This window comes from Podarcis vaucheri, assembly GCF_965113315.1.
Source record: "Podarcis vaucheri genome assembly, chromosome: 2".
NCBI lineage: Eukaryota > Metazoa > Chordata > Lepidosauria > Squamata > Lacertidae > Podarcis > Podarcis vaucheri.
Genome location: NC_138760.1, coordinates 3556718 through 3582411, shown reverse-complemented (window position 1 = coordinate 3582411; position 25694 = coordinate 3556718). Strand labels below are relative to the sequence as shown.

At 45.4% G+C, this 25694-nt stretch overlaps 1 protein-coding gene across 5 annotated transcripts in view; it reads left to right on the top strand.

The window, feature by feature from the left end:
* The window catches only part of SPRYD3 (SPRY domain containing 3), a 47829-nt gene extending 25463 nt beyond the window's left edge, over positions 1-22366 (top strand). For all 5 annotated transcript variants that reach the window (XM_082208605.1, XM_082208604.1, XM_082208607.1 and 2 more), the window contains exons 7-11: positions 3450-3599; positions 6342-6399; positions 16872-16991; positions 17947-18101; positions 20396-22366. In XM_082208605.1, coding sequence (XP_082064731.1) covers positions 3450-3599; positions 6342-6399; positions 16872-16991; positions 17947-18101; positions 20396-20530 — 618 coding nt within the window. In that variant the 3' untranslated portion in view covers positions 20531-22366. The remainder of the gene's footprint in view (positions 1-3449; positions 3600-6341; positions 6400-16871; positions 16992-17946; positions 18102-20395) is intronic.
* Positions 22367-25694: the final 3328 nt, after the last annotated feature.

Below are 25694 nucleotides of genomic sequence, written 5' to 3'. Positions count from 1 at the left end.
AGCTTGGGGCCTTGAAGCCCAGGTGGGGTGGGGCTGCCTGGCCCAAGCCTGTTCCTGTTTCAGGCCTTCTCTACTTTTGATGACTGAATGAAGTTCTTAAAAGGCCTGTCATTAAAAGGGGATTAAGGTGCTTTCTAAAGGCAAGTGATTCATCAGGGCTAGGTGTAAACACACCTTGCATATTTACCCTGTTTGTCTGCTCTTTTGCCTATAGCCAAAGGGGCTCCTGGATATATGCCTGTTCCTGCCCTAGTTGGTCATCTTACTTATTTTCTCAAATTTATATCCCGCCTTTTCATCTTGCCAAGGAACTTAAAGTGATATACATATGGTTCTCGAGATCAGACCTGCTTAGTTTCAGCAGACCAGTGGTCCCATGTACTTTCTCATTGATTGATTTGGGGCTGGCCCATTATGGAATGGTAGATGGCTTGCCACTGGGGCAGATTTTGAAGTATAATTTAAAGGGCAGAAAATAAGTTCACCTTTATTTGCATTACATACCTAGATCCAGAACTGAAACATGATTTTTAGGATGACCCTAAAGACTTAGCCGATAGTCAGGGACGTTTGGAGTTGTAGTCTAACAACATCTTGAGGACACCACATTGGCTACCTCTGTTCTATAGGGTAAAGGTAAAGGGACCCCTGACCATTAGGTCCAGTTGTGGCCAACTTTGGGGTTGCAGCGCTCATCTCGTTTTATTGGCTGAGGGAGTCGGCGTACAGCTTCCGGGTCATGTGGCCAGCATGACTAAGCCGCTTCTGGCGAACCAGAGCAGCACACGGAAATGCCGTCTACCTTCCCGCTGGAGCGGTGCCTATTTATCTGCTTGCACTTTGACTTGCTTTCGAACTGCTAGGTTGGCAGGAGCAGGGACCAAGCAACGGTAGCTCACCCCATTGCGGGGATTTGAACTGCCGACCTTCTGATCTGCAAGTCCTAGGCTCTGGGGTTTAACCCACAGCACCACCCGTGTCCCCCCTTCTATAGGGAGATGTATGCATAAGAATGACTATTGTACTAAAAACCTCACTACCAGTATACTAGCTGTATTATTGGGACATGGAGCTAAACATGGTCTCCAAATGCAGTTCATATGTGCAGTGCTAGTCACTTGCCCAGAAAGCTGAATTGCACCCTAAAATTGTCCACTGGCCTGAAGAGAAGTCAGCACCAGCAGTTAAGACTAGTCATGTATAGATAAAGGAATAAGCTAGATGCTTGTATTTAATCCAGACAAGATGCATCCATAAGAGGCACTTTCCCAATCACTCAGTAATATGTACCATCTGGAAGGGAAATGTAGAACAAGAACATTAGTTCAGTATCAATAGCCAAGTTAGACCAAGGTTGAATTTCTTGTGCTTCCCATCCCTCTCATTTGAATCCTCACTCCCCCAGTCTGGTTTTGGCATCTCTTTTTATTGTTAAATTGTTTTATTTAAATTGTACATAAAGCCACCTTCAATAAAACTACTAATAACAATAACATCATCTGAAACTTGCACAAGAACATCACATTTAAGAGTTGTTCTTCCTCCAGGATAGATCGTTGTCAGAGTGGGTCACTCCTTATGTCGAGCTGCTTCCTGTTCTAGCTGCTTGAAATGTTTGCTTTGTGCTTAGATGGATGAGTGCTTCTTGGAATCCTATGGCAGCAGTGCAGAAAGCTAGTGGAAAGGGTCAATGGTCTGTTTTTCCACAGGGCTGTAGGAGCCAGGAAAGATTAGTTCAATATGTGGTTGTGCTTCATGAGGGGTGTCTGTGTGCGTGCACACCCATACCCTTGGGACTAAGATACTTCATGCAAGTTTGCAGTAGCTGTTGATCACATCATTGCTGCAACTACAGCTATAGAACTCCTAGTAGAACAGTGTTAGCTCGATGATGGAACATCTGGCAGTGTCAGTTATACCAGGGGGTGCATGATATCCTGGAATTCAGTGCAATCATATATTTTCTCAGTTCAACTCTTTGTTTCCTTCTCTGCTAAAAATTGAAGTGGTAGAGGAACACTGGAGGCAACTGAGCACGATCTTCACTGCTCATCTTGCCTCCTTGCCGCTCACTGCACGTGCAGAATAAATTATGCAAAATGAGAAGACATGTGAAAAAAGTTCTTCCCTTTTGGCACTTGTAGCACTTTTGAAACCTGTGCAGAAGACTCTGCTTTGAAAACTGGTGTACGAAAGTTTGAAATGTACCTGGCAGACAAGGTTTGGGTAGAAAAAGAGGGGAGAAGGCGGTCTTGTTTATTAAAATATGGTTTGCTTTTACTGTATCTGTATATGTTAAATAACAATGTTAGTTCTCTAGCTCAATATGCTAAAATAAGGAATGCATAATGATTTATTTTCCTTATGTTATCTAATTTCACAATTTTGCTGCTCATGGCATTGCTTCCTTATGGTATATCTTTGTTTTCAAAATGATTCCATCCATCCTTGATTTTTTTCCACCTGTAATGCCAGATTCAGGGTGGGGTATTGCTGGATTTCCAGATTTATGAACAATGGAATATCTTTGTGGCCATAAACATAATTGTATGTTTTCTGTATTAAAAACATTTCAGTGTTTTTCTTTAATGTTGATCTCCTAAAATACTGAAATACCTTGAATACTGAAGACTTGCAAAATAAGATGAGGATGTTTGCCAACTGCATGTCTTGGACTCCCACTTTATTTATTTATTTATTTATTTATTGTTTGTTTGTTTGTTTGTACTAATACCCCACTCTTCAGGGCAGTTCATAAAAAGTACCACAATTAAAACAGCTACAATGTAGAATTAAAATCCATTTGTTGTTCATATGTCTAAAATTTGAGGAGGAAAAAAAGGCTGCCTCATCTGGATATATTTCAACTTGTTGAAGAAAAGTGGTCTTGCATGTTTAAGGTGCTTATGCACAGAAATGGATATACAGTATATGCAGGGATAGGATTTTCCATATCATGGTTTCACACATTAGTTTGTCTTTAACTGCTTGTACATGTTTTAAAGGCACACCAACTAGCTATCTATCATGCAGCCATTCAACCAGTAACTTGTGCTCCTCATAGTTCTCTCTCCATTGCCGACCAACTTGCATTCCTTTCTCCGTTCTGTGGAATTAGCTTAGCTGAATGACACCTCTTTTGTTATTCTTTTCGTGTATCCATGATAATTGTTTGGAAACATGATGCTATATTCAGGATGATTATCATCAGCTGTGAAAATGTGGTTTCTGTTCCCAGAAATGAAAAGTGCAGATTTTCACTGCATTCCCCCACCCTTTTTAAGGCAACATCAGAATCTGCCAAATGATTGGAGTGGAGGGTGCTAACTAACAAGTGGATGGGTATTAACATTCCTTGCTTGTGATCCTCCTGGAAAACAACATTGGGCTTGATGGACTGTCAGGTCTGATCTGGACAGCCAATCATTGTGTCATCCTTTTCTCTGCAGCTCCTGGAGTACGTGGGGAAGGGGAAGAGCATAATTGACGTGGGTCTAGCCCAAGCTCGGCAGCCACTAAGTACCAGGAGTCACTACTTTGAAGTTGAGATCGTAGATCCAGGAGAGAAATGCTACATTGCACTGGGCTTGGCTCGAAAGGTAAAACTGGTGGGGGAAAGAGTGTGCTGTGTTGTGTGCTTATAGAGCCCCTTCAAATGCACTGCTCAGGATGCCATCTCATTTGGCTGGGGACTGCTTAAGAATGGTGTAGCATGCATGATTACTTGCATGTTCAATGGGAAATTTCCACTTGCACATAGTCTTATGTGAATGAGGTTACAGTATGACACTAGAAAAATTATTAGTTCTAACATAGTCCCAGGAAAGAGCTCTGCAGTGCCTGGTGTCTTTTGCAAAACAAAGAATGGTTGGAAGTTAGAAAAAAACCTGAAGCAGATACCTCACTGGGTGCACTTGAACGCTGGCTTTAACTTGGTCTGTTTGAGGCTTCTTTGTGAGGTGGAATGACACAGCGGCTGATAGAAATTATGCATGCAATATGGTGTGCCACATAGAAGCCATTTCACACAGTCTTGGTGTCATAGTCATATTGCACAGGTATGGTGACATTTTCCTGCAAACTCACCTTTGCATAAATGAGGGAAGAGTTAGATCTCTAAGCTAGCCTCCTCCTTTTAGGGACATTCCTCAGTGCAAAAAGCCACATGATATCAAACAAGTGCTTGTGGCGCCCCTGGCAGTTTTGTGTGTTGCCATGGGACAACCGCTTTGGAGAACCCCAAGGGTCTAGATCATTACTTGGTTCTTCCTAGCCTTGGGGTTCTCTGTCTTTTCATGCTTCTTTCTCCTGCACAACTTCTGCTACAAAGATTTTTCCGAACCAGGCTCTCTTATTGCTGAATTCCAGATAACAAATTAGAAGCAGGCAGGATTGTTCTTTGGGGCTGGTTTGGCGTCTGTCCCTCTTCCTTTCCTGTCTGATGTGGCCATCTGGTTCTGTTGTTTGCCTCAACACATGGTCTGGATTCACGTGGCTGGGTTGGCCTTCAAGGCCACACCATTCCATTCCTTCCTCATCTTGCTACAGCGAGCAAGCAAATCCCAGCAGCCATACAAGATCCAAAAAGAAAAAGAAAAGAAAAAATAACTGGATCAACTTCCTTTCACCCTCCCTTGAGTTCCTGTCCCTACAGGAGGACAACTTATCCCCTAAACAATCTATTGATTCTACATCTGGTGTGGGTGTGTTTGTGTGACCACCAGAAGCTGTTTTGTCGGAGACTTGTTTCTAGATCAGCTGGAACCCAGGGACTACCATGCCAAGTCTATGAGTCTCAACCAATAGGGTGTGATGGCTAAAAAGTAATGTGCAGAACTCATTTTCTTATACAAGTGTTTCCAAACTTCTGTTAGCTAAAGCACTTTCTTTTTTCCTGAATTAAAATTGGAAGCACCTCAGATTTTCACCAGAGAGATTTTGCATTTAGTGCATGAAATAGTAAGAATTACCTGCCTTAGATGAGCCCAATGCATACATTTCTGCATGGCTCACTGATCGTAGCTAATTCTGCCACTTTGGGCATCAGGAGTACAGATGGGGGAGGATCTGCCTACAGTGGAAGTGGGAAGACCAGAGCAGTAAATCACACAATGGGCGGCGGCGGCGGCAGCAGCTTTTCTGGATTTTATGAGCTCCAAGGATATGCTTATTTCTCTTGGCACACTGGCACACAGTGTGGCAGTTTCTGTCAAAAAATTAAGGTGTTTCAACATTTAACCAACACTGTTGTGTTTTAAAACACACATGTAATGATGTGTATTTGTGCTTCCCATCTTTTTAAGAGATGCTTTTTTGATTGGAGCTGCAAGCACAGCTATTGCAGATGTGGCATAACTCTTGCCTTAGCTGCCTTAATTCCTGTAGAGCTGGAGCTGCTTAAGACATGCTAGGTCTAAGATTAGCATTTGAAATTGCAGAGCACACAAGGAAGTATACATTTCTTACGAAAGGCATAAAATTAAGGCATGTTAGTCTGCTATCATCTGCAGGTCCCAGGTCAATGAGGGCTTTGAAGGAAAACATCTGCAATGCTCTTGTTTTGTACCAACTGAAGCTTTCCAGTGTGATAAGGAACCACGTTAAATGAATGCTAATACTTGTTAAATTAAAGGGCATGGTGTGGTTAGATTCGGAGATCTTGCAGCATCTTTTCCTTAGACTCCTTGAACCCTTTCTTAGTCATTTTCCTGTCCCTTCCAGCCTAGTGAGAGAGGCACTACCTTGTTGTTGAGCTCAGGGAACTCCATAAAGTGCCGCTGAGTCACCCTAATGAATGCCCTGCAGGCTGGAACACTGTGAGTTTTCGCTACTCCAGTAAGGGCTTTTCTTCCTCCTCAGTTTTGTGGCAGTAAAGCTTTGTGGGTCTAATCCCTGTCCATGCCGAGTCAAGGTTTCCCAGAGCATTGGGATGTGCCCCTCTGAGGTAATGCTCTGGGGAAACTTGACTCAGCATGGACCCCTGTCTCAGTGATCACATCTTGGTGCTGAAGAGAGTAAACAAGATGTTGAAGCTGGGATAGCTCACTTGGTAGAGCATGAGACTCTTAATCTCAAGGTTGTGCGTTCAAGCCCCACATTGGGCAAAAGGTTCCTGCATTGCAGGGGGCTGGACTAGATGACCCTCGCGGTCCATTCCAATTCTGTGATTCTATGAACTGTGCAGCTGCGGTGGGTGGGAGGCAGGAATCAAGCACCTTTCAAGTGGAAACCCCTTTTAAAATACAGTATTGACAGCTTGTCATTTTTCTGCTGAAAGAACCTTCAGTGATAAAATTGTAACGCTGCATGATTTGCTCTGCTCTGTTTCTCTCTTGTTCCAGGACTACCCGAAAAACCGGCATCCTGGCTGGAGCAGGGGATCTGTGGCCTACCATGCAGGTGAGTGAAGATCTGCAGCACCAGCAGCCAAGCTTAGGGCACAGTGGGAAGAGCAGTTTGGTGGCTAAATGGTGTTTCTTGATATACTTGTTTCCTGCTTGGCAGGGGGTTGGACTCGATGGCCCTTGTGGTCTCTTCCAACTCTATGATTCTATGATTCTACTTTATTTGGTATATTTCCTTCCTCCATTTTCCTGAAAGTAGGAAACTGAACAACAGGTGTCTAAATCAGCAATAATAACAAGTTCAATAAAATTTTATGAATGCAGCATATTTAAAATAGCATCTTGTCTCCTCTCCACATGCCTTCCTCAAAAAGACTTTGCTAGCTATTGATTGATTGATTGATTGATTGATTGAAGGGCAATTGAGGATTGAAGAAGGCAAAGCTCATGAGTGGGAGAGTTCCAGAGATGTGGTGTCACAACTTCAGAGGCCCTTGTTCTGCACAGCCAGCAAGTGAATCTGTGAAAGCGAATATATGAAACCTGCAGATCAAGGTTCTCCCCAGTGATCCAGGAGTGTAAAGAGGGTTGTTTTATGAGACTAGGCATAGCCACAAGGAGATAGGCCCTAGGCGGCTTGGGGATTTTAAAGTGCAACATTTGAGTTGCCACCAGGTTTTGGTGTAATACACATTCTGCATCACACAAGCATGAAATAGGAACTACTGAGCATCTTGGGGATCTTGGCAGCTGCTTTTGAAGGTATCCCTTCAGGATGTGAATATGCTTGAGAAATATGTGGATAGTACACTAAGCAGGACAAATCCCAGCTGTGCTGTGACCCATGGGTTACCCATTTCTCTAGCAACTCACATCACTAGGTGGTTGGACGAATGAAGGAAATGTTATCGACCTGTGAGCTTTATGTTTTAGGCAGGATTGTGTACTCTCTGCACTTGTATAGTACCTAGACCCTTTGGCACTTAGAAAATAATAATAGAGAAATAAAGATTATTCCCATTTTATTACAGCCAAAATTCTATGACCAATATACATTTATCGCAGAGAGTAAAAAAGTACATGCATCTGTATAATATATTCTGCAAACCAGGGCTAGACATTGTATTACATCTGCACTGATCAAACCGTGATTAAGGTAGTTCCCTCAACTTTACAGCCTCTTGGTTGCAAAGTGACAAGATGGCCTTAGTGGTCCCTCCATCTAAATGATCTCTATGAGCAGGACTTAGCTTGGTAGGAGATTTCACTATCATCAGGAATCTTTGCCGGGGTTAACAGGCAATGAACTATGGTTAAGTCTTATGTTTGCACACGGTGGTTTCAATGAGAAAATAATTATCTGAAAAAAGAACCTATATGACTCAGAACAGTGGATTGGATAAACTGTTCATGGGAAGAGGCAAAGAGCTATGTAAACTGCTTAGAGGTTTTTGCAATTAAGCAGTATAGAAATCCTGTTAAATAAATAAATGTGGGAGACTGAAGCTCCATCAATTGGAAAACCTTATCAGATTCCCATTCCATTCTTCCATGCCTGTGTGATCTCACCAGGCTGAAGGGCTAGAAACTTAAAAAAAGAAAAGCTGCAATTCCTGTGAATTTGAATTCTTCACTTAGAGTGATTCCTGCTCTTGCAACAGATGGTAGAATGTACATAATTTTGCTTACAATATTGCTAAAGCTCGTCACTATAAAAAGAATACAAGACAGATAAACAATTGGCGCCTCTGGCAACTGTCCACACTTCTTTGTTTTTTTTAAAAAAATGATATTTATTACTTTTCGAACAGTTTCAATACAACACTACAAAAAAAACAAAAAAAAAATACAAATACAATACAAAAACACTGCATACAAAACAAAAACAAACAAAAACAATTTAAAAACACCTCAAACATTTTCAATATCTTATCTTTCATTCGCTTATTTCCAACGACCTCCTCTCACCTCCCTTTTTGTATTCCACTTCTATTACCGTATTCTTCGCTCTATGGGACGCACTTTTTCCCCTCCAAAAATGAAGGGGAAATGTGTGTGCGTCCTATGGAGCGAATGCAGGCTCCTTGGCTTCACGGCGATGCGCCTGTCCTGGAAGCTGGAGGAGGAACAGAATGGTCTCCTTCTGTTCCTTCTCCAGCTTCGCTGAAGGGCGCTGCGCCTTCCCCCTCTCTGCGCAGCGCCTCTCCTGTGAAGGAGAGGCACTGCGCAGAGAGAGAGAGAAGGCGCAGCGCCCCTTGAGCAACCGCCTATCAAGCGAAGCCCGAGGAGGAACAGAAGGGTCTCCTCCTGTTCCTCCTCCCGCTTCGCAGCGGCGCGCCTGTCCAGCTTCTCTGAAGGGGCGCTGTGCCCTCTCCCTCTCTGCACAGCGCCTCTCCTGTGAAGGAGAGGCGCTGCGCAGAGAGAGAGAGAAGGCGCAGCGCTCCTTGAGCAACGCGCCTGTCATGCGAAGCCGGAGGAGGAACAGAAGGGTCTCCTCCTGTTCCTCCTCCCGCTTCGCAGCGACGCGCCTGTCCAGCAAAGCCCAAGGAGGAACAGAAGGGTCTCCTTCTGTTCCTTCTCCAGCTTCGCTGAAGGGGCGCTGCGCCCTCTCCCTCTCTGCACAGCGCCTCTCCTGTGAAGGAGAGGCACTGCGCAGAGAGAGAGAGAAGGCGCAGCGCCCCTTGAGCAACCGCCTATCAAGCGAAGCCCGAGGAGGAACAGAAGGGTCTCCTCCTGTTCCTCCTCCCGCTTCGCAGCGGCGCGCCTGTCCAGCTTCTCTGAAGGGGCGCTGTGCCCTCTCCCTCTCTGCACAGCGCCTCTCCTGTGAAGGAGAGCCGCTGCGCAGAGAGAGAGAGAGAAGGCGCAGCGCCCCTTGAGCGACGCGCCTGTCATGCGAAGCCGGAGGAGGAACAGAAGGGACTCTTCCTGTTCCTCCTCCCGCTTCGCTGAAGGGTGCTGCGCCTTCTCCCTCTCTGCGCAGCACCTTTCCTGTGAAGGAGGGGCGCTGCACAGAGAGAGAGAAGGCGCAGTGCCCCTTCAGCGACGTGTCTGTCCTGGCTTCTGCTTTAGCCTTTCGCAGCCTCTTTGGGCAGGGGGAGCCTTCATCCTGCTGCCCTGAAGAGGCTTGGCGCGGTTACCCCAGAAGCCAGAACAGCCACACGGTATCCCAGAAGCCAGATCCCTCTTGCTGTTCTGGCTTCTGGAGTCAGAATAATTTTTTCTTGTTTTCCGCCTCCCAAAACTAGGTGCGCCCTATGGTCCGGTGCGCCCTATGGTGCGAAAAATACGGTAATTGTTTCAGCAATTCCTTTCCATCTTCCTCTGTTTTCTATCCTCTAATTATCTTAACACATTCTTGCCTTATTTTTTCCTTTAATTTTCTGTTAATTTATTTATACTTAATTCCTTATAACATTTCTACTAAAGCCATATAACTTCATCCCAACATTCTTTTAACCTTCAATAATTTTACAATATTTCTATAAATAGTCTTTAAACTTTTTCCAGTCTTCTTCCCCCGACTCTTCTCCCTGGTCTCGGATCTTGCCAGTCATTTCCACCAATTCCATATAGTCCATCAACTTCATCTGCCATTATCTAACACTTCAGTGCTTTCAAGAAGCAACCATTCTCTCAGCCAGCAAAAAGCAGATGGTTCACAACAAAGTTTAGGGGTCTGGCAGGGCAAGTCCACCTCCTTCTTTGGCATCCATCAATATCTTAAATTTTACTCGAGGCTTCCTGCCCTGCCAAACAAATCTAGAGACATCCCTCTGCCACCTCCTGAAACAATCCATCCCATCCAAAGCTTGCAATGTTTGAAACAAAAGCAACATCCCCGACAACACAGCAACCCTCATCCCCACCACAGCAACTCGGCCCAACAATAACAACTTCAGATTTGTCCATATTTCCAAATCCCCCTTCTCTTCAATCCAACGTCCTTCACAGTTATCCTTCAACAGATTCACATTTTTGGCAGTCATACTAACCCCCAAATACCTCTCTTTCTCAACCGATGTTAGTCCTGTCTCCTCCTGAAACTCTGTCAAGCTTTCCTTTTCTTAAGGTAGGGCTCTGATCCTCATATTCATCTGTTTCTCTTTAAGTTCAATCATAACCAATGTCAGCTTATGTTCATCAATTTGTCCTTGTATGGATGGGACTCTCTCTCTCTCCAGTTGTGTTGCTTTACATTCAGCAGCAAGGGTTTTCTCCTTGACTTCATCCGCCGTTTGCTGTGTCAAAGTAGATTCTGGATGGTTTCTGTATTGGTATTCACCTTTTGTCTCAGGTTATTTAAACTTTCTGCCATTAAGTCTATTTTAATATTTGCAGCATCCACTTTCACATTTATCACGTCTGTTTTCTTGTGAAGCTGTTCCAGCGAATCGTTTATTTTCACTAATACGGCCGCTAAGGCCTCTTCTGTTGACATTCCGTCTGTTTTTTCCTTTCCATTTGCCATAACACTTAAGAGATTCAAGGTCAATCCCAGAGTCTCACAATTCTTTATCTTGCAGCTGGAAATTCCCTTAGCCCAGCTCCTGTAGAGCAACCAATTTCAAAAGCTTCCACTAGGGGAAAACAGTTTCTATTTGTATTAGTCAGTACTGTCCTCTTTTAAACAATGTTCCAATAATCCAAAGTTAGTTTCATTTTTCAGTTACTTTTAAAAAACAGCCGGAGACAGTAGAAACAATGTATTCTCTTGTTTAGCTACCTGTCAATGAACGTTCTAAACGCTGTCAATGAACATTCCAAAAGACATCGATCCTGCTAGCAGCCCGTTTCCAGGGTCTGAGCGGTGGTATTTTAACTCTCTTGACTCTCTCCTAGAGGCATATTCAGTCCACTACTTCCCCCCCTCTTCTTCTGTCTCCTAAGGGGGGGTTTAGTTCTTTGCCGATGGAGATTTAGTCTTTTTACAAAAGGCTTTCCAAGACTTCAGCTTGCAGGCTCATTGCTTTAGTTTATTTACAAAAGGGGAGGTGGACTTCCTGTATTGAACCTCCCCGTTTCGATGCCAAATTAAACGTTTAAAAATCCAATTCCCCCACTTCAGCTCTACTCATGGGTAATTACTTTAGAGTCAAATTGTTCACAGGAAAAGGTCAGTGCTCTCCGGCAACAGCTATGTGGCTTCGCTCCGTGGAAGAAGCAGACGATTCGAAGCACCGCGCCGCTCACCCCACATCGCTCCGGATCCCCGAAACCGGGTTTCCCCGCGAGTAGGGGAGGCGCAAAAGGTGCTCGCCGAATACACATTCACAAGCTTCTCCCGCCTGTGATTTTCACGGGTCTCCGCCTTCGCCGTGGTGGTACAGACCCAAATTCCCACGGGGCAAATTCCTCCCGATCAGAGGAATTCAGCCATTACCGGAGGCACCTCCCCGGAAGTCGGCCCTGTCCACACTTCTTTGAGAAGCCTTTCTTACAATTTGAGATTTGTTGCTATAAACCAAAGCAAAAAGATTGCCTTTTCCTCAGATACAGACTCTATGGCCAGCTGGCTGAGGCAGATTTGCTTCCTATGAGAGCCAGAAGCACCTCAGCTTCTCTAGCCTTGACCATCTGCCGCAGATTTGGCCTGTGATCTCTTCTGTTTATCCTTGAACTGAATGTTTTCTCCTTTTCAATGCACTCTTGATTTCACTCCTCAGTCTAAGTGGTTTGAAGTTGGTGGTGAGAGCTGTGAATTTGGGCACACCTGGGAGCTTCAACATTGGTGCTCAGGCTGCCTTGTGAGGAGTGGCCCATGACTTCATAAGAGTGGAGGAAGAGTTGGGAGGCAAGCATACAAGATAAAATAGCAGTTTGTGTCATGAAGAGTGCTTAATGTGTTTGCACTAAGGTATCTCTAGGCTGGATTAATAAAATCCACTCATCCTTCTGTGTGCTAAAGGGTCTTCTTGGGTCTTCAGCTACTGCAGGACTGGCCAACTTGTGACCCTCCAGATGCCATTGGACTACAGCTTCCATTATTCCTGACCATTGGCCATGCTGGCTGGGGCTGATGGGAGCTGGAGCTTATCAACATCTGAAGGGACACGGGTTCCCTATTTCTGTATCTAGTACAATAAAGGAGCACACCAAGAGTATTCAAAGCATATTATTGAGCAGGCTCTCTCTATTTTTTCCAGAACAAGATAGGAAAATTATTTGCCTTGAGGATGATCCATAGTTGAATTGCATTGGGCATTCATACTAAACAAACTGCTACTTTTTGCTACTTTTTACTACTTTTTACTGTATTGAGCTTGCCTCCACCCTCTTCTGATTTTGAGTTTGGTGCTATCCTCAGTACTCTCTTGCCCTGTAACTTCATGGCCACCATGAGGCTGTATTGGTATATATGCAGGCCACATGTTCAATGCAGTTGGGATAGGATGGCTTTGGTAAAGGAGCAGTTTGAAACTTTTCTGCTGCCCTGGACTGACTGTTATCTGCAAAGAACACCAGCAATTCAGCTTCAATCCAGCAATTCTGCTTCACTGGATGCTCCTGGGTTCTGCTATTATGAAAGAGGGAGAAAAACTCCCTATATACTTTCTCCACGGAAGGCCAGTGTGGTGTAGTGGTTAAGAGCGGTAGTCTTGTAATCTGGTGAACCGGGTTCGCGTCTCCGCTCCTCCACATGCAGCTGCTGGGTGACCTTGGGCCAGTCACACTTCTGTGAAGTCTCTCAGCCCCACTCACCTCACAGAGTGTTTGTTGTGGGGGAGGAAGGGAAAGGAGATTGTTAGCCGCTTTGAGACTCCTGAAGGGGAGTGAAAGGCGGGATATCAAATCCAAACTCCTCCTCCTCCTCCTCTTCTTCTTCTTCTTCTTCTTCTTCTTCTACCAAGAGGTCCTTCTCGGTAGTGGTACCCACCCTGTAGAACACCCTCCCATCAGATGTCAAGGAGATATGTAACTATACAACCTTTAGAAGACATCTACAGGGATGTTTTTAATGTTTTATTATGTTTTTGTATCCTCTGGAAGCTGCCCAGAGTGGCTGGGGCAACCCAGTCAGATGGGTGGGGTACAAATAAAATAACATCATCATCAACAACAACAAAAACAACAACACACCTCCATCATTTCCCCCCTCCCCTTACTTGCCTCCCCTCCAAAAAAAATCTATTAAGTGTGTTAGTTTACCAGAGCCCATGGACCAGCCCTATACCAAACTCTCTGCCATTTTCCTGATATCCTATATCCTGACTGGCTCGCAGCTTGAATGGCTAAGAAGCCATATACAATCAAACCCTTCTGGTCAGCAGACCAGGAGAGCCACCCACACACCCATTGCTGAACATGCCTTCCTTACCTCCAGTTGCCCTTTCCTTAATCACTTTGCTGGCTGCAGTGTCTTTGGGTTCTGATCTCAGCTGCCTTGTTACTTCACGCCTAATTCCTGGTCAGACTTTTGAGATGGATCCCACAGCTGCTACTGAATAACCAGAGCCCTGCTAGGGGAAATAGCTTGCCTAAAATAAACTGGGATCTTGGTATGCTGGGAAGCCCTTTGAACGCGGCTCGAAGAGCGGGAGGGGAAATAGAGATAGGTGTGAGTGCAAGATACCTCTCTACAAATTCTTGCTCAATGTAATGATAACTGAGAATGGCTTAGCAGATACAAAGAGCTTTTGCTCCTTTCCAGTCCTTTTTGCTCTAGCACTGTGTTGTGTTCACAGCGCTGAGTTAGTCTCAGAATATCCTATGAACTAATACTATCGGTTAAGCTCGCTCTCCACTTTCTATGAGTTGTAGCCTAGAACAAAAATTGACTACATATTGAGCTTAGTAAGAAATGAGTGTAAGTCCGAGTCCCAGTTTGGGTGGTGCACTTAAGCCATTATAAACTGATCCATGCATGCGGCAGAATAGGGAGTTAGAATGGACAGTGCCATATCAGATGGTACGTTGAGGATCATGTTGTTTAAATTCCTCCCCATGTTAAAGCAAACAAAGACCGCTCCCCACAAATAGAAAAGCAGCACTGCAGAGTGTGAGCTGGGTTACAGTCCTGACTCCCGAATGCCTCTGTTTTGGAACATTTTGGCTCCCAAACGCCGAAAACCCCAAAGTAAATGCTCCGGTTTTCAAATGTTTCTTGGAAGCTGAAACATCCGACGTGGCTTCCACTTGAGTGCAGGAAGCTCTTGCAGCCAGTTGGAAGCCGCACCTTGGTTTTCGAACATTTCAGAAGCTGAGTAGGCTTCCAGAACGGATTGTGTTTGACAACTGAGGTTTGACTGTTCTAGTTATTGTGGGAGTTTGAGGGAGCATTCAAAATAATATTCCCACCTTCAGCCTGAAGTCCTCTGAACCAGTTGCATCTAACACTACTTTATTCTGCGTAGAGAAGGCAGCCTGCACCTCCTTCCTGGAGTGCTTAGGCAGCAGCATTAGAGAGAGAAGGTGCATTCAACCTCCGCCTCCTCCCCTGTAAGGCCATCCCTCATCCTTCTTTGCCCTGTAGGCGTTTCCCTCTCCAGCCTGCTGTTTTGATTTCCTTGCCTGTGCCTGTTGAGCAGAGGGGGATTCCCTAAAAGGCACTCTTGCTGGACGGCCTTCATTATTTTAGACACACTCTGGAATGTTTACACAACATTATTCCCAAAGTTTCCTTGGCAACATGGGAAAATATTTACTGCCCTTTTGCTGAACAAACCTCCCTCCTTCATGGAGACAAAGGACCTTGGCCACATGCCTTTTGCTCCGGGCGCCCGCATCTGCTGCATAGCTGAACTTGGAGAGACAAAGTGAGTGCCAAGGCCTTTCAAGTGGTCTGGGTCCCCCCTTCCCTTCTCCCTTTTGTTCTTGTCTGCCCGGAAGCAGGGAACTGTTTGGACCACCAGGTTCAGAACTTGCCTGTCTTTGATCATGGGTGTCGAATAGTGTTGTTTGCCCTCTCTGGCCTGGCAGGGTAGTGTGCCTGTTTGAATGAACCAGTTTGTTTGGCCCTGGAGGGACTGCATGGTGAACAGGCATTATGGGAAAGTTTCTTAGCACTTCAAGCCCTGGGGAGGCATACTCAGCCATCATGCCAAATGTGCTTTAGGAGTTGAAACCAGGCTCTTCACAAATCATGATTCATCGTTACCTACCTCAGGGCTGTTACCCTGAGATATACACTCCTGACTTCATGTACAAGGAATCCCAGATTGCTTCCTGGAACCATTTCTCAGTTATGAATGTCATGCTAGGGTTTTTTGATAGTTGAGTCAAGAAAATTCTGATCATGTTAAGGACCGTGTATACTTCTAGCTTGCATCTACCTCTGGTTCATCCTTTGAATGTGTAAAATTCATGAAACATGAAATGAAAAATTGAAAAACCATAAAGTGAGTTGTGGGGTTGTTGTCTCAAAGGTGACCATGGTTTAAATAAAGTTTCAGTCTTGCTGAAAGGATTTCCCATCTCTGATGACAAACAAGACCCCACATTGCATATCAGCACTGTTCAGTCACCATCCAGTTGCTTGCTTAATGTAGAAATGGTGAACTTTCACCCTAATTATCTACATCTCACCTTTTGTACTTAGCATCTGACTGTCAGTATCCTTAATGGCATTGGAATAAAACGGCCTAGAAAATAGAACTGAGCTGAACTTGTATGACTTTTGTGGTGGGAGAAGCTTTCTTAAAACAGCTAATCTAATTGCATGAAAATCTTAAGTGTTTCTCTGATTTTTGGCCACGTTTTGGATACTAATCACAATAAAACCCTGAGGCTGATGTTTCAGGTTCCAGAAAACTGCACTCCCATAGCTATTAGTCCACAGCTCAGCAGAGCTCCCGAGACTTGGGAACAAGAGAGTTATGCAATCCTTGAGCTTGTCTGAGTAAACACTGGGAAGACTCCAAGTGAATTGAAAGTTAGGCAGAGTCCCTTTATATCGACTTTCATTGTCCCTCACCATGGAACATAGTGGCTGGTGCTGATGGGAGTTGGGAGTCCCATAACTTCTGGAGGGCCACAGGTTGCTCACCCGTGTGTGTGTGTGTGTGTGTATAGATATGCTCTCTTTCCCTTTCATTCATACATACATGCTCTCTCTGTAACACCCCCCTCCAAGCTCAAGCGATGAGGTATGGCTTGGCTGGACAGTGTGGCTTAGGGGATACCTATGGCATCTCCACCTGAGCTTTTGAGACATCAGCATTTTGCTTTGCTGGTATTGTGGGGGCAGGCAGGAATACCCAGAGCCAGTGTGGTGTAGTGGTTAAGAGCGGTAGTCTCCTAATCTGGGGAACCGGGTTCGCGTCTCCGCTCCTCCACATGCAGCTGCTGGGTGACCTTGGGCTAGTCACACTTCTCTGAAGTCTCTCAGCCCCACTCACCTCACAGAGTGTTTGTTGTGGGGGAGGAAGGGAAAGGAGAATGTTAGCCGCTTTGAGACTCCTTAAAGGGAGTGAAAGGCGGGATATCAAATCCAAACTCTTCTTCTTCTTCTTCATGTGCTGGTTGAGGTCAGCATTTTCTTCCAGATTTGTTCCTAGACTTTATCAATGGTGCATCTTTTCTCTTTTGCAGATGATGGCAAGATCTTTCATGGGAGTGGAGTGGGCGACCCCTTTGGGCCTCGTTGCTACAAGGGAGACATTATGGGCTGTGGGATCATGTTCCCGCGTGACTACATCCTTGACAGCGAAGGTGAGTGTCTAGAACTTGGTGAATCATGATACTAAGTAAAGCAAGCAATAAATACATCACAGTGGATGGCTCTGAGTCATAACATGCTTGTGTGAACAGAGCTTGATTTGCATTGGCAAGTTTCTGCAGACAACTTTTCGGAGACATCTGAAGGCAGCCCCGTATCAGGAAGTTTTAATGTTTGATGTTTTTGTAAGTGTTGGAAGCTGCCCAGAGGGGCTTGGACAACCCAGCCAAATGGGTGGGGTATAGTAGTAGTAGTAATAATAATAGTAGTAGTAGTAGTAGTAGTAATGTTAGGACTAATCTATTTTCTCTAGTACATTGTATAACACCACTCTGACAAATAGGATGTGTTAGCAAGCTGAAATCTTAGCATGTTTATATTGGTCATCTATGGTCTAAACTTGTGTGTGTGTACAGATTGGGGTGGTGGGTTTTTTAAAACCTAACTTCAGTAAGACTCACGTTTTGGCTACTTAGAAGCAATTTTTAGTTCCACTGCTGGCAAGGCAGCTGGCTCATTTGCAAGCCTGGATTAAACCGGCATGGTGGCATTGGGATAACGTATCTTCGTACTTTCCTCACCTGGTCCTTCTACTGTGCAAGGTGACCAATGTTGCCATGTTCCTGAAGTTGGAACTCAGCTGTTGGCCTCACTTTGCCCTCTTCCCTGAGGATTCTGATGGCCTAGTGTTCCTGCCACCCTCTTCCCTAGAAGCAAGAGCTCTAAAGGTTCTTCACTGCCAGAGGAGTGCTAGACAGAGAACAGGGTAGGGAAGCTGTGCTTACCATTAAAGGGTTTGAGGGAGGAAGCTTCCTTAGTGACTGTAGACCTGAGCCAGAGGCAGTTTTGTGGCTGTCAAGCCTACCCTTGGAATGATTTTCCTGTAGTGGTTGACTGGCGTGCATGAATTCATGGCAAGAATTATATAGGGGTGTGGGTGCCCTACAGGTGACAGTGATGACAGCTGTGACACGGTGGCTATCCGGGCCAAACCGCGAGGCGTGAGGAATGTCCTTTACTTGCACCAGGAAGCTGAAGAGGAGGAGGAGGAGGAAGAGGATGGGGAAGACATGGAGCAAGAACATGAAGGCAAGAAAGTGGTGGTAAGTGCCAGCAAGAGTTACTTCTTTCTATCAAGATCAAATGGAATTAAAACACAACGTTTAGAAGAGTGGAACTGTCCCTTTCTCAAATCAGGAAGTGCTTGAGAAAGTAGAATGGCTTCTCTTTGGAAGCAAGAAACAGAGCAGCCTAAGTTCCCTTAGGAAATGCATGCATCAGGTTTATTGGCTGAGCCCTACCCTTGCAACAGCCTTCTCCAACAGGGCACCCTCAAGATGTTTAAACTTTAGCTCCCATTAGCTCCAGCCAGCACAGTGAGTGTTCAGGAATGATGGGGCTTCTACTCCAGGAAGATTTGGGGAAGGCTACCTTGCAACTTGCACATTACCAATGTTTGTTACCCTTCTGGTTGTACCCCTTCCCCCTGGTTGGTGACCTGAATAATTCTGGTTGCAGAATGTAGGTTCCCTTAGCATATAATTCCGACTTTTATTTTCCGCATATTAGTGGTTCCACAAGTAGCTTCCACTATTGAGCAGGTAATACAAGAGTTTTAGAAGATACTTGATCACAAATAGGGCTGTGAGTATTGGTATCTCACTTTAACATTTAACATCTGCAGCTCTTGGCTTCCATTTGTTTTTTTCCAAAATGGTTTCTAGTCCTTAATGGCTGCAAACATAAATATGTGGCAATAACTTTTGAAATTCTAAAATATAAAGCAGGGAGGGAAGAATAAGCACACTTTTCAAATGATCTGGGCATTTCTTCTCATTACATGCTTCTCATAATGTGTAGCTAGAGAAAAACTACTTGCATTGAGCAAATTTCTTCAGGCTACAGAATCTCATTTTAGAGTTGGGAGCTTTTTCTTTTAGCTCCCCCCTTCGGGTTTCAGAGGTACCAGAAGGTCTAGCTTTGCAGCCATAGAGGCTAGAATCTTTTATTCCTTATAGTATAATAAAATGTCTCCCAGGATGCTAAATTTTGTGCTCCCTGACACAGTTCTGGAGGATCTAGTAGCTGCCTTTCCCTGGACAGTTCAGTGCAAAATGTGGGATCCTGCCCCCTGAACGTGGTGTTGAGAGGAATATTGTTGGCTGCACTTCATAGTTAACCACATGGTTATTGTCATCTTAGTCCACAGTCAGAAGGCAGGGTCCTACCAGGCAGGAGCTCAGCCACTTAAGTTGACAGCTGTTTCATACGTCTACCAGTGTTGTCAAGGGATAGGCTACAGGCCTCTGTAAAGCAGCTAGCTTGTTGTCAGCCCCTTGGGAGTTTCTGTGGTTCTGTTCCCAGTATATGCTAGGGAAGAGAAAAAGTCATGCTCCCGTTGCTCTATGATTATCATCTTGTCCGTCATCACTTGGTCTGGTTTATGCTAGTTTTCTCATTGTGTTTAAGGTTCCCCTGGTGGCTGCTATTAGCAATTCTCCAGGGTGGCTTTACTCCCAGATTTGAGGTCACAAAGAACTTGAGATCCCAGCGTTGTGCCAATATTTGAGTTCCCATTGCTGACATGCACTGCTGGTAATGTTGGTTTGTCACTGTCTAGATCAAGATGGGAACAGTGAATTAGGTAATAAGCAATGCCATGTGATAATATCTCTTTATAGATTGTATTACTTCAGACTGAGAGTGGGGAGGGGGTGTCAATTTCTGGATGTTCCCTGATTTTTTTTGGACAGGGGGAACAGAACTCTGAGCACATACAAATCTAGCAAATCAGCTAATGCTCGAGTTAGTAGCACATTTCCTCTAGCTGTGTATGTGGAAGGAGACCTTTCTAAAACTGAACATTCAAATGCTTAATCTTCCCACCTGCAGCCTGAAGTGGTGCAGTCCAGCAAGATACAGATCAGGTTAAGGTAGCTGTTCGTGCATTTTGTCTCAGAGATTCCTTTATGCCCAAGCTGGGCTTGTACTTGCTAAGAATTGGTTCCTTGCCTTATAGGAAACCCTGGATTACAAATAGCTGTTAATAGATTTGGGTGGGGCACTGGACTTTGCTTTTGCTCTGACCGCTTGGAAGCTTGAATAGAACTGGATAAGAGACTTTAGTTGACTGTCTTAGGTTGTCACCTATAGTCTTTAATTATTATTATTTTTAAAGCAGATTTTTATATTGACTTTTTTAGTCAACTGAGTTTGTAGAAGCTGATCTAATTTTGTGCATTGTTCTTAAGCACATAACAAATCAATCTGCCTTTGGGAAATTTCATCCAGAGCCTGGTTCTGCAGAAGGAGAATCAACTGCAGAGCTAAACTGCACTGATCTAATCTGAAGTCTTGTGTTTCTTTTCTCTCTCTTCCCACCCCTTTTCCCTCCCAGGTGTTCTTCACGCGCAATGGGAAGATCATTGGCAAGAAAGATGCTGTGGTGCCGTCTGGGGGCTTTTATCCCACTATTGGGATGCTGAGCAGTGGAGAGAAGGTCAAGGTAGATCTGCACCCACTCAGCGGCTGAGAATGAAGGGGTGTGGGGAGCCGCTCTCTTTCCTGCTGCCATTCCTTGGACTGGCCTGCTGTTCAGGTTGTTCTCTGTTGGACTTGCAGCCTCTGCCTCCAGGGGCAGCATTTTGTCTGTGGGGCCATATAGATCATATAGATATCTGTCTAGCTAACACCACCTGAGCCCACCTATCTTGGTCTCCCCCCCCCCAAAAAAAAAATCCTATGTGGTTGCAGATACTTTGGGGCTCCTTGTACCATTGCTGGATGCTGGATCAATCCTGAGGCTCTTGTTCCCAAGCAGGTCTGGGATTAATTACTGGGACAGTGTCCCACTCTCTTCCCAATCACAATGTTCCGAGTCTGTGGCTCTCGCTTCTGAGCTTTTGAAAGGGAGGCTGGGATATGGCCTGGCCTCGTTGCACTCTGAATGCAACGGGCCCCGTTTTGTGATGGAACAGCACAGTGGCTCTCTACCACTCCTGTGCACCATATTGCATCAGATATTTGTTGCCCTCCCCAGCTGCAGGCCAGCCCCACAACATCTTGCCTTTCTGGTTTCCCTGCAAATCCCTTTGCCACTTTTTAATGTACACTTGCTCCTCCAGTTGAAACGTAGCTCGAGAGGAGCCCGTACCAATTTTGAGGATTGCATGAGGGAATGTTATACAGATGGTAAAAATCTTTCTTTGACTGTATTTCCCTGTGTGTTGTGTGCACCTCCCTGTCACATCACTTGTTTAAAGGAGGCGGGCGGCCTTCGATCCATGCTGAACTCCCTTCCTGCTATTGTGCTAGCATGCCTTCTTCCTAGTGCCAGTCTGGAGGAGGTGTGTTGTGAGGGCACCCTGCCTTCTTCCCAGCTCCCTTTCTTGAGCCATTGAGATCCCTCAAATAATTGATGCTGGACCCTGGAAGGGTGGTGCTTGTCCTGGGTGCAATGCTGCTGCAAACCTGTACTGCTGCTACTGCCATTTTGTAAGTGGGAGTGGGAGCAAGCAGAGACATGGGGCGTGAAATGTGCCCTGCAGTTTGATTGTAAAGCGTTTTCTCTTTCTCCTCCAAGTTAATGAGGGCTGGCCCTTGATGTGTAGGCCTGCCCTTGTCTTCCTTTGCGCTCTAGGTCTCTTGTCCTCTGCGTTGTGCTTGCTGTCTTGTAAGCTTACCTGTTTTGGCTCTGAGGTTATTCAAAGGCTCTTCAGAACTGTAAGAATCTGTCACGATGTCACTTGTGTAGGTGTGGCTAATCTATGGCAGGAGATCCTTGATCCTTGGGGGCGGCAGACAGGGGAAGGACAGGCCCCTACACTAGCCCTTTTGGCCCTATTGCTGCTATTAGTTTTCTCAGAAGCTGGTGGTCCTGCAAATAGTTGCACTGGCTCCCTCTTTGTTGCAATTGTACTGTTTTTAATAGGTGGGTTGGGAACATAAGCATCCCTTTGTGGTTCGTTCTTGCTTGAATGTTGATGTTGTGCCAGCAACCACCCCAGACTCTTTGGAAATGTGACAGCACCTCCTTCTTCAACCTTAATCCATGCTGCTGTTGCAGACTTCCACTGGTGGCTGCTTCCTATCACCAAAATAACCTAATACTTGAGTGGGATGCCAGTGAGTGAGAGAGAGAGAGATCAGCAGGCTTTGCTGTTGCAGTCCTTGGAGAGAGCCAAAATACTGTCACCCTGCACCCTGTTGTGCAGCCTGCTCTTGGGCTGTGTGAGCCGACGGTTGTCTGGTCTGAACAGAACCTCCTCCTCTCCAGCTCTGCATGGCACCGGTTCCTGCTGCATCGCTGTAGAAAGAATCTTTATACATCCAATAAAGTTGAAATGTCCATATTTATCCAGCACTGGAATAGGCTTCTGTGTTATTTTTATAATGCTTCGCTACACCCTGGCCCCATTCTCCATTGTTTGGACCTTATATCTTCACAGTGCCCTCACTGGTTGCACTAGCTGGCCCTTGGGGCCCTTCAAAGTCTACGATATTGTGATTTTAAGTGTGCGCTGCATGTGGACGTGGCCTTCTCCCCACCCAACAGTGGCAAATGTGCATCATGATGATATTGAAGTGGCAAGCTGTATCTGTTTCTGTGTGTGGAATTGGAACGTCTGGAGCTAGGGCTACCTGCTGTTGCATGTGACTAGTTCCTGTAGCTGTAGCTAGGGCACATCCAAAGTGTGGCCATAACCTCTTTCTGGTGCTAAAAGCACAAGGAGAAATTCAGATTGCAAGAAAGGACTCCTGCTTGGAGAATCTCCAGGCCTTGCCTGCTGCAGCTTTTGTTTTCCCCTTCCCAAAGTGAGAAGCTAAACAAGACAGTGATTGAAAGACAGACACAGGTGCCAAATAGCAAAAGTAGAGCAAGCACCCGTTGGGTGTTAATTTTAAGAAGTAAACAGAAGGTGTGTTGCCGTTTATACACAGAGAAGAAAAATACAGATATAAAAAATAACCAGGCTTAGTCCTGCAGCTCCCCCCTCCCCTTATATATAGATATATATTATCAAGACATCTCTGGCTAACATCCATATATAAATTCTTTAGTAGACAAAAATAGATCTCTGTACTAAACCCAACCCTCCCTCCACCCCTCAAAGATTTGGGGGCTAACTGAGCCCCATTTTCTCCTCTTCTACTGATGTGCCGTCTTTAATAATATTGGTGGCTTCTTTGCTTTGTTGCGTAAAAAAGCACAACACACACACACACACAGAACCAAGCTCAGCTGCTGCTCTTTTTCTACTTGTTTACATATGGCACCCACCAATGAGCAACAGCAGGGCTTAGTAGATTGCACCTAAGAAGCAGCTTAGAAATCAAAATGGCAGCAATTGTCCACGCTATTAATGCAACATCATACAGTTCCCAGTTTTTAGAGGGAAGAATCATTCAAAGTTTTCTAGCCATATTAATGGTAGAACAATTCAGGCTGTGGTCTGCTTATTTTTAAGCAGGGCCTTTGCTAGCTTAGGTTTTATGTATTTCACGTAGACTCTCCTTGCCCTGTGACCCATAATCCTAGACCTTCTCATAGAATCAAAGAGTTGGAAGGGACCACCAGGATCATCTAGTCCAGGGGTAGTCAACCTTTTTATACCTACCGCCCACTAATGCATCTTTCTTGATGGTAAAATTTCCTTACTGCCCACCAGTGCTTGATGGAAGGAGGATTCAGCTTGTGCCGTAGAACCCCCCCCCCCCACACCCAGAATCCTGAAACACCCACTGGTGGGCAGTAGGGACCAGGTTGACAACCCCAGCTCTAGACACTGCTGCTTCTCTGAAAAGGAGAGACATTGTGTGAGGATATTCCAAAGTGTAAGAACACAGCCCTGAGGAATGCTTGTGATGAGACACCCTCTGTAACCCCCATTTTAACCTTTATAAAATAGAGAGATTAGGCAGTTTGCCAGAGAAGGTGATGATTTAATATTTTTATTCTATCATAAGCTATAGGTAAAGGTACCCCTGCCCGTACGGGCCAGTCTTGACAGACTCTAGGGTTGTGCGCTCATCTCACTCTAGAGGCCGGGAGCTGGTGCCGTCCGCAGACACTTCTGGGTCACGTGGCCAGTGTGACATCGCTGCTCTGGCGAGCCTGCACCAGCGCAGCACACGGAAACGCCATTTACCTTCCCGCTGTAAAGCGGTACCTATTTATCTACTTGCACTTAAGGGTGCTTTTGAACTGCTAGGTGGGCAGGAGCTGGGACCGAAAGACGGGAGCTCACCCCGCCGCGGGGATTCGAACCGCCGACCATACGATCGGCAAGTCCTAGGCACTGTGGTTTTACCCACAGCGCCACCCGCGTCCCTATCATAAGCTACAGTGACAGACTAATTTAAAGTAAGTTTCAGTCACCCCAGAAATAGGTTCTTCATGGCCCACTGCAGCATCTTTTGCTCACCTGGTGTTCTCCAGCTGTTTTGAACTGCACCTCCCATCAGTTCCAGCCAGAATGCTGCCTGGGGCAGGTGGGAGTTGGGGTCCACCAGGGTGGGGAAGGCTGTGATACAGCGAAACAAATATGACCACCTTTGTAGCTCAGGGGTGGGGAACCTGTGTCCCTCCAGGTGACTTCAGCTCCCATCAGCCCCAGCCAGCATGGCCAGGGATGATGGGAACTGTAGCCCAACAATATTGGGGTCTCCCTCCCCCAAGTTCCCAACCCCTGTTTTAGTTCCAGCTCCATTAGGTTCTCATGAAACAATGTGATATAATGCAAAGTAAACAGCTGCTCTTATTTTAGCTAATAAAGACACACGTCACAGGAAAGCAATCTGAAAGTTACTTGGTGGTCAAAAGAATGAGTTGCCTCACCGGGCTTTGAGCCTCTGGGAGAGACACTGAAAGCAGCATTTCAGCAGATGCGTGTTCTCCTATCATGGTATTCCAGTGCTGGAAAAAAGGTACAAGAAGTGGGGTTCTCTTTTCAGCAAAACTGCTACACGTATAGCAGCCCCTTCTCAAATAGTGCACTAATGAAATCAGGATAAAGCACAGACAAGGGAAGAGACACAAACGCCCTTTGCGAGGAATGGCTGCACATTTCCTTATGGAGGGAAGAAGCCACACATGCCTTTCATTAGAGGGAAGAAACACACCTGGCAGGGTTTCCTGTTACCCTCAATGAAAATGACAGTAGGTGAAAGAAGAGTAAAGGCGAGGTTTGAATACAGGAGTGTTCAAAGGCTCACATACACTTACTCCTCAGAAGTTGGCTTGTGCTAACATTGCAAGACTAGGCTGTTGTATAGCATCCTCTCTCTGGCTGCCTCTATCCACTAGACACTGCTGCTTCTCTGAAAAGGAAACACACTTTGGAATATCCTCACACAATGTTACAACACAGCTCTGAGGAATGCATGTGATAAGACACCTCTGTAACCCATTCAACAGCTTTTTAAGGTGTTCCCAAGACCTTGGGCTGAACAGAGCCCCCGCTCCTCTTTGCAAATGTGCATATGCAGTTAGTAGGTGCTCCTTAATCTAGCAGATAAATCTTGTGTTCAAAAACATACAGCACTTGCAGACTGTCAATACTTTCAGTTGGGAATCAGTTGCATACTGGCAAATTAAGGTTGCTTGATTAAAGTGGCTTTTTGTGCTCTTGCACAACAAGCCAAGAACAAAACACCACCCCAGACTTTTCATAGTAAGGCAAGTCATGAGAAATACA